Source organism: Monodelphis domestica, chromosome 3 (assembly GCF_027887165.1).
Source record: "Monodelphis domestica isolate mMonDom1 chromosome 3, mMonDom1.pri, whole genome shotgun sequence".
Taxonomy (NCBI): Eukaryota; Metazoa; Chordata; class Mammalia; order Didelphimorphia; family Didelphidae; genus Monodelphis; species Monodelphis domestica.
Genome location: NC_077229.1, coordinates 495,718,917 through 495,731,889, shown reverse-complemented (window position 1 = coordinate 495,731,889; position 12,973 = coordinate 495,718,917). Strand labels below are relative to the sequence as shown.

The 12,973-nt window shown below is 37.0% G+C and overlaps 1 protein-coding gene across 3 annotated transcripts in view; it reads left to right on the top strand.

The window, feature by feature from the left end:
* The window catches only part of CDK7 (cyclin dependent kinase 7), a 35,161-nt gene extending 27,128 nt beyond the window's left edge, over positions 1–8,033 (top strand). For all 3 annotated transcript variants that reach the window (XM_001367303.3, XM_056824821.1, XM_056824822.1), the window contains 3 exons: positions 406–555; positions 2,789–2,936; positions 7,883–8,033. In XM_001367303.3, the coding sequence (XP_001367340.1) occupies positions 406–555; positions 2,789–2,936; positions 7,883–7,911 (327 nt within the window). In that variant the 3' untranslated portion in view covers positions 7,912–8,033. The remainder of the gene's footprint in view (positions 1–405; positions 556–2,788; positions 2,937–7,882) is intronic.
* The last annotated feature ends 4,940 nt before the right edge of the window (positions 8,034–12,973 follow it).

Here is a 12,973-nt window from a genome sequence, read left to right as displayed (position 1 = left end):
AACATTGTGAAATATGAATATAATGGAGTATCATTGCATCATAAGCAATGAGGACTATGAAGAATTCAGAGAAACATGAAAAGACTTGTGGGAAAGGTTTTGGGGGGGAAAAAAAGCAGAACCGGATTACACAGCATGATTGCTAATGTAAAAGAAAGTCAACATGGAGAGGCAGTAGTAGAAAGTTATAGTCAGATACAGAGAATAATATTGGTACCCACTGTACCATCAAAGTTGAAGGACATATTCCTTTACTATCTTATAAACTGTTGATTTACTTTGTATAGGTAGGTTGATTGTATGTTTGCTGGCAGGTATCTTTTGTATCAGATTCAGGGGGTTTTGTTGTTGTTAATGCATTGTTTTCCCTGTCCTTGAATTTAATAATTTAAAAAATCTCTCCAGGGTATGTGTAGTCTTCCAGATTATGTGACATTTAAGAGCTTCCCTGGAATCCCGTTACAACATATCTTCAGTGCTGCGGGAGATGACTTACTAGACCTCATACAGGGTTTATTCACATTTAATCCTTGTACACGCCTCACAGCTACTCAGGTATTTAAACATATCTTTTAAAAAACATGTTAAATAATCTGAAGATCTTAAGAGTGTTTCATGTAATAAAAATGTTCTTTAATGTAATGGTAGTTATTACACCTTGAAAGTAAAGTTGCTCTTTGCAGCATCCCAATAATACTTTTAAGTGTCTTATTTTGAAACTAGGAAAAATAAGGAACTGGGTTTCATTTATATATCTTTTGTGACCTAAATTAGAGGAATGCTTGAAATTAAATTGAAATTAAAATAAAAAAATTTAGACCATGATTACCAAAACTTGGCAAGTTATAATACCTGGAAAAAGTTTGTTGAAATTGAAGGGTATATTCTTTCAAGCTTGTGTCATCGTATGAAAAGTTTGACTTTTATTTTGGATTTAGGCCTAGAGTATAAAATACAATAGATGGCATAGTTAGAAAGCCCCAAACCAGAATTCTAGTCCCAGCCCTGATAGAGTTTAGCTGGGAGATCCTCAGAAAGTCACTGAGCCTCTGTTTCCTCATGTGAACTGAAGAAGTTATATTAGATGACCTTAAAGGTTTCTTCCAGATTTGTGGTCCTGTCCTACTTAAAATGGCCATTATTTGACGATTTCTGGATAGTAATATATTTGTTCAATTTTTAGCACCATTCGAAACCCTAAATTTTTCAGATTCATTTTTTGAAATATTTTTTGTTGTTGAGAAGTTTCTCTTGCGTCTGACTTTTTGTGACCCCATTTAGGGTTTTCTTGCAAAGGTACTGGAGTGGTTTGCCATTTCCTTCTTCAGCTCATTTTATAGATGAAGAAACTGAGGTCAACAAGGTTAAGTGCCTTGCGCAGGGTCACACAACTAGGAAGTGTCTGAAGCTAGATTTGAACTCTGAAAGATAAGTTCTTCTGATGTCAGGTCTGGCACTGTCCACTTTTCCACTCTGCTGCCCATATTGAAATATTTAGAATTACACTAAAAGTAGAAATAAAGGTATTATAATAGCAAGGCCATTTCTAGTGCAGAAATAATGCTTTGTTAATGCAGTGTAAGTACAAAGCAAAGTAAATAAGGCCAAGAAAACAACATGCATAATTACAACAACAAATGGCAGGAAAAAATGAAAATTATAAAGAATAAACATGATTTGAAAGAGATATAAGAAGATATTCTCCACCCAGTTCCTCTGTCTGTAGATGCTATACATTGTATGTAACTTTTTCAATATTGGTCAGTTATGCTGACTTTTTTCCTCCCTCTTTTTCTTTTTTTGTCATTGTTAAATAGGATAGGGAGAGGGAGAAACTATGGTGTTGCAAAAGACAGCAATAAAAACATTTTTTAAACAAGAAGACACAGACTTCTTTTAAAAAAAAATGAATATTAAGGGGGCAACTGAGTGACTCAGTGGATTGAGAGCCAGACCTAGATATGGAGATCCTGGGTTCAAAATCTGGCCTCACACACTTCCTATTGTGTGACCCTGGGCAAGTCACTTAACCCCCATTGCCTTGCCCTTACCACTTTTCTGCCTTGGAACCAATATATGGTATTAGAAAAGAAAGAAATGAAATTAATATTTAGAAGCTGTTTACTAAGCTCTAGTAGACCTATTTTTCCTATTTGAATTATAATTAATCCTTTAACCTTCAAATAAAACACCTACTAAGAAGGAGGGGGAGTGCAATACAAAATCTTTAAACCGAGATGTAAAGTATAACAGAATATGCTTTTCAGAGAAAAGCCAACAAGTTCTTCCACTGCCACCCATGGTGTTTAGTGCTTTGTGGCTATAATGAGCAATCAAAGAAGAACATTTTCCCCTTCTCTTATTAATGGAATTGCCTAAACTTGGGCTATGCTTTTAGTTTGGGCATTTCTTATACAACTTGCATTTTTAGGACTACTAGTAACTTGGGAAATTTTTATGCCCCTATTAGATATGCTTCGTTCTTACTGAATAAACAACTGGGAATTCTGTCATGTTACTAAGCATACACTTTGTTCAGTCTAGAGAAAAGAGGGAATAAGAGCAGCTATGTGACTCAGGCTGGGAGTCCGAAGGTCCTGGGTTCAAATGTGGCTTCAAGATATATCCTAGTTTTTGTTAATTTTCTGTCTTAGAATTGATACTAACACCAGAAGGTAAAGAGTTTAAAGAAGAGAAGGAAAAAAGGAATATATTGAAAAGTTGAGGTGCTCATTGAAAACTATCTTGGTACTTTGGCTTTCTTTTCTTTCTGTCTTTTTTTTTTAAGGCTTTGAAAACTAAGTATTTCAGCAATCGACCAGGGCCTACTCCTGGGTGCCATCTGCCAAGACCAAACTGCCCTGTAGATGCCATGAAGGAGCAGCCAAATCCAGCTGTGGCAGCAAAACGAAAGCGGACAGATGCGTTGGAACAAGGTAGAATGCCTAGGTTCTTAAGAAATAAACAACTCAATAGACTATAGATCCAGATATTAATAATGATAATAATAGTTTGCATTTATATAGTGCTTTGAAATATAAGCACTTTATAACTTATCTCATTTAATCCTTACTGCAGCCCTAGGAGCTAAGTGCTATTCTTATCTTCCTTTAGCTATGAGGAAACTGAAGCAAACAAAAGTTAAATGACTTGCCCAGGTGTAAAAATTTAAATTAAATCTTAATAGTAAAGATATTATATTTTAAGGGATTTATTAAATGATCATTAGAAATCAAGGAATAAGGAGTATACAAAATAAAAACCATGTGCCCATGGTTGATTAGCCATTTTCAAAATCCCCACTCATCACCATCACCATGCTGGCTACACGCCAAAGAGGCTGAGCAGGACTGCCTACTGAATATTCATTCCCTGTCTACAGAAAATATATAATGACAGGAAGTCGGTGGGTTCCCAGGAAATGTAGTTCTTTTTTAGGATAACAGATTTTCAATTATACATTCCCCCCTGATGACTAATTTCAGGGGCTAGTCTCTCCAATTTGATCATTTAACATAATCAACTTTTATACTACAGTAATTTGGGGATAAAAGGGAAAAGAACAAAACCAATGATTTCTAGGCACATTGACAAAAAGCCAGTCAGGGGTCAGTCCCCTTCGGCATAAGAGTATACATACAAAACAAATGCATTCAACCCCACACAGTTCTAATCACCATATCCCAAAAGTTCACTCTGGATCTTTTGGTGCAGTGTGTTGTCTGTGTAGGCATCTTCATGGTGCCTTTTCCAAACAGTTCACTTTCTGGATTCAGAGAGGTAGCATGTTTCTTAACCTAAAATTACTCTCAAAAAAAATTTACACTTTGTATTTTAGAATAATAATAATAATAATACATTCCCCCATGAAGAGGGTATTAAAAACACAGGGATCAATTAGGAATGCATGGCTGAGTTATGAGGTATATGAATCATTTGGCAAGAGAAACAAAAAAATTCCAATAAAAGAGAAAAGATAACTTCTGGATGAAATATGGACCATCAGTCTTATGTGTAAAAATTCTAAGTAAAAGAAAAATAAATTTATAACAGGTCCTTGAATCAGTGCCCAAATAAAGTAAATTTCTATCCCACAAGTCTGTAGGACAAAATACAGTAATATTTCATTTACCCATTTTCAGCCAAGACTACAGGAAGTTGCCATACTATGAAAGACAGAATAGGGACTAGATTATAGGAACCAGGTAGGAGCCAAATTTGAGATACTTGGTAGAATGTGGGACAAGGAAGACCCGTCTCTGACATGTGTCAAAATAGCTGCAACCTCAAACCCCAAACAAGTTCAAGTCCTCTTATCTTGGCTCAAAATTTCATCAATCCCATTGGGATTGGTTGGTCTCTTTGACCTTGTGATTGATTGGCACTATGCAGTTTAGCTTTGTATTTCTTTGGCATCATGCAATGTTTCTTTTTGTATTCTCTTGCCCTGGAATCAGACAGAATCATTAAACAAAGTCCCATAATTTTTTAAAACAAATCAGTGGCATCATTTTTATAGTCTAAAGATTTTGGGGTATATTTTGACATTAGGGCAAATGGATCTTAAACTTATATTACTTCAAAATCAAAAAAGTTAAAGAAAATCTTAATCCTGGTGACATGTGCTTCAAATACAAAAAGGAGAGAAAAAATTAAACTGAAATAGCATATTGCACATGCAAGCAAAACAATAATAAAAAATTTTAAAAAATAAAAAATATATAGCTTACAATCATTGATACAGTGTATCAGGTAAGAAAAGGTAGAATACGGGGGCAGCTGGGTAGCTCAGTGGATTGAGAGCTAGGCCTAGAGATGGGAGGTCCTAGGTTCAAATCTGGCCTCAGACACTTCCCAGCTGTGTGACCCTGGGCAAGTCACTTGACCCCCATTGCCTAGCCCTTACCACTCTTCTGCCTTGGAGCCAATACACAGTATTGACTCCAAGACGGAAGGTAAGGGTTTAAAAAAAAAGAAAAGGTAGAATACAAAGATTTCTCACCCCAAAAATGCAATGTATTTCCTTTTTCAAACCTGGCCATGATCCACTCTGAATGCAAGTGATTTTCACAAAGTAATAGTTTTTCATAAAGAACAGTAATACAACAGGTAATGCACATTCAAAAAGTATCAAAATCCCCAAAGTTATAATAGCCCATTTAATGACAATAGCAAACAAACCCACTATCATATTTTACATGAATCTGCTATATGACATTTAACAGATCTTTGTCACAAGTTTTTCAGGTGTAGTAATGTTTCAACCTTGGTTGAGATGTGTATATATATATTTTAATCTATTACTGCCATCATTATAAAAATGTGGCAGAGGAGTTTAGAAAAAACCAAACCTCTGTACTGTTGATGTTGGGTCTAAACATGTCACTAAGAATCTAGATCATTCTGGTGGAAGGGTATAGTAAGCTGAGGAGTTATAAATGAGTGACACTCCCCTCTTGGGAGCCATCCAGGGGTAACATGCCCTGGGATCAACTTTCTGGCTCCTTTGGTATGAGACTGTAATGTCCCATTCATTTGCATTTTACAAATGTGGGTGGTGGGGATTATAATTGTATTTCACTTCAGCTACTAAAATGGACCCTTTCCTTTTATTACAAATAACTCAGAGGCAGGCAAAATGACCAGTCAGAGTTGAGGGGAAAAAAATCTAAAATTCATGTTTGAAGACCCCTTAAAATCATTTTGAGGTACTTAGCTTATTAAATTTTCCAAAGGTTGTTACACAGTTGTAACCAGTTTTGATGAAGTCCATCCATCCTCTATATGACAATATACAATGGAAGGAAACGCTGTTTTTATATGGGCTTATTCAATAATATTTGTGCAGTATAGTTATAGGGGAAAGGTAACAGAATATGTCAGTAGTTAAAACACAGTAGATTAAACTGATTCAGTGTAACAGAATAGTATTGAATACATAAGACCATGAACTTAAAACCAACCAAATTAAATCTTAAACAAAACAATCAGCAAAATACAGTAAAATACAGAGGCTTTCATTTAAAAAAAAATGGGGTCTGAAAAGGCTTAAAATTTCACCTTCAGACTCTTTAAAGTTCCTTCTTCTATCCATTCAGATCCCTGTCGTCAGTACTGTGGGATTTCCAATATCGAGGGAGAACTTGGGTTTCAGGAGTCTCAAACTGGGCGGGCCCAAATGCCAAAAGGTTGTAGGGAGGTGAATTCCTCCCCTGAAGCTCAGGCAAGATAAGTGAAAGGATCAGTGCACTCATGAACTGTTCTTTCATAGAGTACACCATGCTTGTAATTAACTTCTGTTTGGAAGAGTAAAAACTTCTCCCGGTCCCCCCAGGGTAAAACACCAGTTTCCCCAGAGGGAGTTAGGAGGCTAATCAGTGCCCAAGGACAAACACACCCTGGTTTATTTGACCATCTGCCCAGGGGTCCGGGTCCAAGGACTCTTAGCTTCTTTGTGGAAGTAATTAGCCCATCAGGATCAGCAACAGCAGTTGGGGTGGAGGCATTTAGATATTTAGGAGTGGAGCCTGAGATTAGGAGGAGGATTTCTGGGGGCCAGGGACTGGAGGAAGCAGTATCAGCAATGCCAGAGGAGTCCTCAAAATGAAAACAGCCAGACCCATAGGGAGGGCGACCCGGCAAAAAAAAAACAAAACACAAACTGGCAGGAGCAGGGCAGCAGCTCAGGTAGACAGTTTGGAGTCCTCTCAGAGTTCATGGTGGGGGTGGGGGTGGGGGGGATGGGCGAAAAGCCTTGGCAGGAGAAACATGGCTTAAAAATTTATCTAGGCTATCTTAAAAAATATTGAGAGTTTTTCTCATCCCTTCTGGTTGCCAACTGTAAAATTTTAAATTAAATCTTAATAGTAAAAATATTATATTTTAAAGAGATTTATTAAATGATCATTAGAAATCAAAGAATAAAGAGGATACAAAATAAAGACCATGTGCCCGTGGCTGATTAGCCATCTTCAAAATCCTTGCTCACCACCATCACCATGTTGGCTACACACCAAAGAGGCTGAGCAGGACTGCCCACTGAATATTTATTTCCTGTCTATAGGAAATATGTAATGGCAGGAAGTCAGTGGGCTCCTGGGAAATGTAGTTCTTTTTTAGGGTAATAAATTTTCAATTATACACAGGGTCACATAACTAGAAAGTATCTTGAGAACAGATTTGAACTCATTCATTCTGATTCAGTGCTCTAGTCACTGTATCACCTAGCTGCTAATGTTTAAGAGACACAAATATTCTAAAATTTCATAAGAGGCATCTTATTAGATAATTACAGTATTTTTAAATCACCAGCAGATAGATTTAATCTATAGAATTTTTAGTTGAGTGTTATGTTTGAACTTTAATAAAATAGTTTATCTTTAAACTTTCCCCTTAATCTCTTATAGTAAAATAATGTGAGAATGTCTGCTAGAGTTAAGCATCTACTAATGTGCTAGTAGGCACTTTATAAATATTAGTTCATTTGATCTTCAGATTAACTATGAGAGGTAGGTGTTTTTATTATCCCTATTTTACAACTGTGGAAACTGAGGCAAACTAGGATTAAGTAACTTGCCAATGGTCACATAGTAATAACTGTGAGACCAGGTAGGAATTCTGATCTTCCTAACTCCAGGCATCCACTTTATTACCTGCCTGTGTAAAATATTTTTATAGGTATTTGGCTTCTCTAGTAATGTTCATTACTATGCTAATGTATTGTTAATGTATATTAAAATGAAATTCTAATGTATTATTAATGTATATTAATGAAATGTGGCAGAAATTTTCAAGTAAGATGTAACTTTAACTATACTTTAGTATTTTATTGATGCCTTTAAAAATCCTTTCTAACAAATGGATTTTTTTTTCTATTTCTTAGGAGGATTACCTAAAAAGCTGATTTTTTAATTACTGTGAGTACTGAACAGTATTGTGCTGACGGAAATAGCAAAAAAAGAGAGAGAGAAAAGGAATAATAATGGGGAAAATACTAAACATTAAATGAATGTTATAAAAAGTGAATTTGTAAATATTCTACACTTGTAAGATATGTAAAACTCTTGGTGGTTATTTTATTAAACCTATTTTTTTTTGAATAAAATTCTTTTGTAAAAAATCTCTTGTTCCTTAGTTATTCCTTAGCTAATTATGTCTTGATATTCTGATTCATGAAAACATTGGCGCCCATATCCCTGAAACTGGGCCATGTAGGGAATTGATACAAAGACAGAGGGGTGATGGTTTGGTGGCAGGGGATGGGGGAGGGGAGAAGAGGGAAATATGGAGGAGTGACTATGGAATCATCTCAGACAGAATGACCGAGTTCAAGTCCTACCTCCAACACATCAGATGGCATGACCCTAGGCAAGTCGCTTAAATTTCTCAGTGCAATTCTGGAAGATTATCAGTTGCCAATCCAATGGTCGAGGTCGTTTTCTCAGCAGAGAACTCAACTGGTGGAATCACTGCTTTAGATATTTTTAATACTCATCTATCAAGAAGATGGGACATCAGACATTCATAAAGTGATTTGTCCTTCTAAATGCTAGTACTGCAGTTGTGAAGGCCTTATGACAGAGAAAGCTCTCCACCTCCAGAGAAAGAACTCTCGGAGTCGGAATGAAAATCAACGCACATGTTTTTCCATTTTAGTTTATTTGGGGGCTTTGGCTTTATAGGATTATTCTCTTACAAAAATGAAAAATAGGGAAATATGTTTTGCATGATAATACATGTATAACCCAGATTGAATTGCCTGCCAGTACTTCGATGGGGAGGGATAGGAGGGAGGGACACAATTTGAATCATATAACTTAAGAAGGCTTATGTGGAAATTTATTATTATATGTAATTGATTAAATAAAATAACTTTACCATAAAAAACATTGCTAGTCCAGCTTTCCCAAAGTCAGCATCTACTCCTTAATGTGACTTATTGTCTAGCTGTGCTATTAACAAGTGTTTTCACAAGATAGATTTGATCTTAATTCTTTAAGGAAATGGTTGTCAAATGCAGTTTGTATGTGTTTTCTAGTTTTTAAAAAATCCTTACGTTCTGTTTTAGAATCAATTCTAAGACAAAAAGGGCTAGGCAAATGGGAATTAAGTGAGCTGCCCAGGGTCACACAGCTAGGAAACATCTGGGGTCAGATTTGAACCCAGGACCTCCTGACTCCAGGCTTCATGGTCTATCCACTGTACTACCGAACTGCCCAACTTTAATTTGTTTTTAATCTATCCAGAGACATTTATTTTCCTAAAAGTAATCACAAATAGTTATAGCCTCTGAAAGTTTGGTTCTAGTGTTACCTACACCTTTGTGGATATTTGTTTATGCATAAATGAAAGCCATAAGGAACATTAATCAATCTCTGGCTTAGATTGTATATTTAGAACTGGAAGGGACCTTAGAGGGCAGAGAAGCCAACATTTCCATTTTCAGATAAGGAAAATGAAGCCCAAAGAAGCAGTGACTTGTCTTTGGTTATGTACAAAGGAAGTAGCAGAGTTAGGATTGGACCTGTGTCCAAGTTCAAATCCAGCACTTGTTCCACCGAATCACACTTGCTTATAGTCAGGCTGCCATTTTTAATAGGAAATGGGACAAAAAAACTTAGGAATTCAGCTACCTACCCCTGAAGAATTTTCTACAAATTCTTTTCTTTTCCCCTTGAGGGCATCTAACATGTTGGGAAAAAAAGACTTTCATGTTTTAGGAATTGTATATTTAAAACCGAGATCAGCTAATCCAAATCCCTCATTTTACAGAGGAGAAAAAAAGACCACAAAAAGTTTAGATTCTTGTCCAAAGTTACCAGAATTTCATGCAAAATCTAGATACTTTCCTAATTTCACTGGACAACACCTTACTCCCAAAGAATCTTGGGATGAGTAGAGAACAGAATAAAAAGATGATAATGGGCAGCAAAACCCATATTGGCAATACAAGAATTTTTTAAATCTAGTTGTTCTAACTACATTAGCAAAATTGCTGAAGACTTTGAATGACATAAATAATTCATTTTCCTTTACTATTGATCTTTCTTGGCCATCTGCTTTATTGCACAATTTCTGGAAATATGTTTGAACCATTGGAAGGCAAAGAATGAGACTGGAGAATGAATGAGTCTTGAAGAACCATGACTTTCGCCATCTATCTGGATGTTATTCAGTCAGTGAGAGTTCTGACTACCAAAAAGGTTACCTTTCTTCCCCTGGGGGTTGAAATATCACATTCCCCCCTCCCAAAAGAAGCTCTAGAATCTTCTTATTCCTCAATGTTTTGTCCTCTTGGTGAGGTTTTAGGGTTTTGAGAAGAGTTGTCACCACACTAAACTTCCAGTTTCACACTGTCTCCCTGGACCTTATGGTGCTCAAGGATGCCTGTCAGAGAACAGAATGGCTTCTACATCTATCTAATCACCCCAAACACTCTGAATGCCAGCTAGTTAAAATTGAGCATGAGGAAATATTCATAGGATCAACTAACCCTCAGTATAGCTTCTTTTTTTAGATTTTTCTCCTCTTCAACAGAATTGTAGTTGAATGATAGTTCTGCTGCTAGCCACGCTGCATTTAAAGAAGTAAATTGTCCCCAAACTTCTTTTTTTTTTTAAACTCACCCTTTCCTTCTAAAGAATGCATACTAAGTATCAATTTAAAAGTAGGAAGAATGGCAGTTGAGGTACGTTGCCCAGGGTTACACAGTTAGGAAGAGTGAGGCCATATCTGAATGGTGTGAAGGAAATTATTAGGGGGGGAATTAGATCATCAGAATAGAATGGAAACTATGGTGCCCCCTGTAGTCAGCCAGAAGAGCCAGCAATTGAGATATGGGATGGCCCAGGCAAGAGTAAGACCACAGTTGGCTCATGAGGCATGATGTGTGAGAATCAGTGGATAGAGAGAAAATTTGGTAAACTGAGGCAAGACTGGATTTTTGGTCTCATGACTTCCTCCATGCTGACTGGGTGGCTCATATGGTTGTTGTGGAACAGCAAGCTTAATGAAGAAGCTAAAAAAGTAATCTGTCTGTCTGTCTGTCTGTCTGTCTGTCTCCTCTCTCATCCTTTCCCCCCTACTCCTTTCTGATTAATTACAATCATTAAATTCATGGCCAGTCTTACAATTTTAATCTTACAGAACCCAGAACCTCCCATCTCCAGGCTTGGCTCTATCCACTGAGCCACCTAGCAACCCCTTCCCCAAACTCCTTAATCTTTTTTTTTTAATTTTATAGTATTTTATTTGATCATTTCCATGCATTATTCATTAAAGACAAAGATCATTTTCTTTTTCTCCCCCCCCCACCATAGCCGACGCGTGATTCCACTGGGTATCACGTGTTCTTGATTCGAACCCATTGCCATGTTGTTAATATTTGCATTAGAGTGTTCGTTTAGAGTCTCTCCTCTGTCATGTCCCCTCAACCGCTGTAGTCAGGCAGTTGCTTTTCCTCGGTGTTTCTACTCCCACAGTTTGTCCTCTGCTTATGGATAGTTTTTTTTCTCCTAGATCCCTGCAGATTGTGCAGGGACATTACACTGCCACTAATGGAGAAGTCCATTACATTTGATTATCCAAACTCCTTAATCTTAATCCTGGATGAAGTTTGGTCTGTCTTCATGTTGAATATAGTGGTTCATGTCAGCAAAGTTTTCTGGCTTTTGAGCCTGGACTTTCTGTGCATTCTAACAACTTTGTACCTCTCCCTCCTTACTGCCTTCTTTCTTCCTGGCCTGAGGCTGTAAGAGTGAATTGACCCCATTGTCCAAGTCACTAATGACCTTGTCCTTTAGCTGTCACATAGTACTTTTGTTTTGAACCTCTCTAAGTGTCTCTAGAATGGGTGGTCTAAGAATTCACGCAATAAAAAGGTGTTGCATCCTGCTAAAATGATGTATTCTGGTCATCTGGTGTTTGTGTCTTATTCCTCTCCATGAAGGCTGGGGCCGTGCCATATCTAAACTTTTTATCACCTCCAGCACCTACCATAGTGCTTTGCACACATTGAATTAATGAAGTATTGCATTTAGGACCGTTGAATCCCTTTAAAATTATAATAAAAAACATCCTTGAGGCTACCAAATAGAGAAAAAAAAATCACATTTTTAAAATAGCAATTAAGAATTCATCAGACTGAGCCATAAGAAACGACGAGTAAACTAATTAAAAACACTGGAAAAAACTATGTGGGACAACGAACAGTAAAATCCAAGAGAACATTATATACAACTACAGATTTCTACTGGAGGAATAACTTGTGAATGTCAATTTCAGAGAATGGACTGAAAAATGGGAACATGAAGATATAGTCCATCTATCCCGATCTGCCTCCTGGATGGTGCCTTCTATGATGCAGGCAGGGGAGGGAGGGTCTGAGATACTTCTAAATAAAATCTATTAATTAAACAAAAGAACTCATGAGATTATTTTATGAAAAGAAAGCAAACCTAGACATGAACATGACATAAAATAATAACAAGGGCTTTGATCCCAGTATCAGTATTGTTTCCAAATAGTCATTTTGTTTGAAGTCAAAAGTCGGACTTTAAAAAGCTAAATTAACTTAAAGAATTCACGCTTCAAAATAACCTTCAGAACTGGAGTACCACCCATTTCAAATATTGCACATGAAGGATAATTATGAGGAACAGCTGGGTAGCTCAGTGGATTGAGAGCCAGGCCTAGAGATGGGAGGTCCTGGGTTCAAATATGGCCTCAGACACTTCCCAGCTGTGTGACCCTGGGCAAGTCACTTAACCCCCACTGCCTAGCTCTTACCACTCTTCTGGCTGGGAACCAATACACAGTATTGATTCTAAGGCAGAAGGTAAGGGTTTAAAAAATAATAAGATTAATAATGTGACAGCATAGCAAGCTGGTCAGCTATGAGTGATTCAGCAAGTCTGTTGGGGCAGTGGTTTTAAAACTTGAACATGCCCATCTGGCCCCTGAATGTAACAGTGAG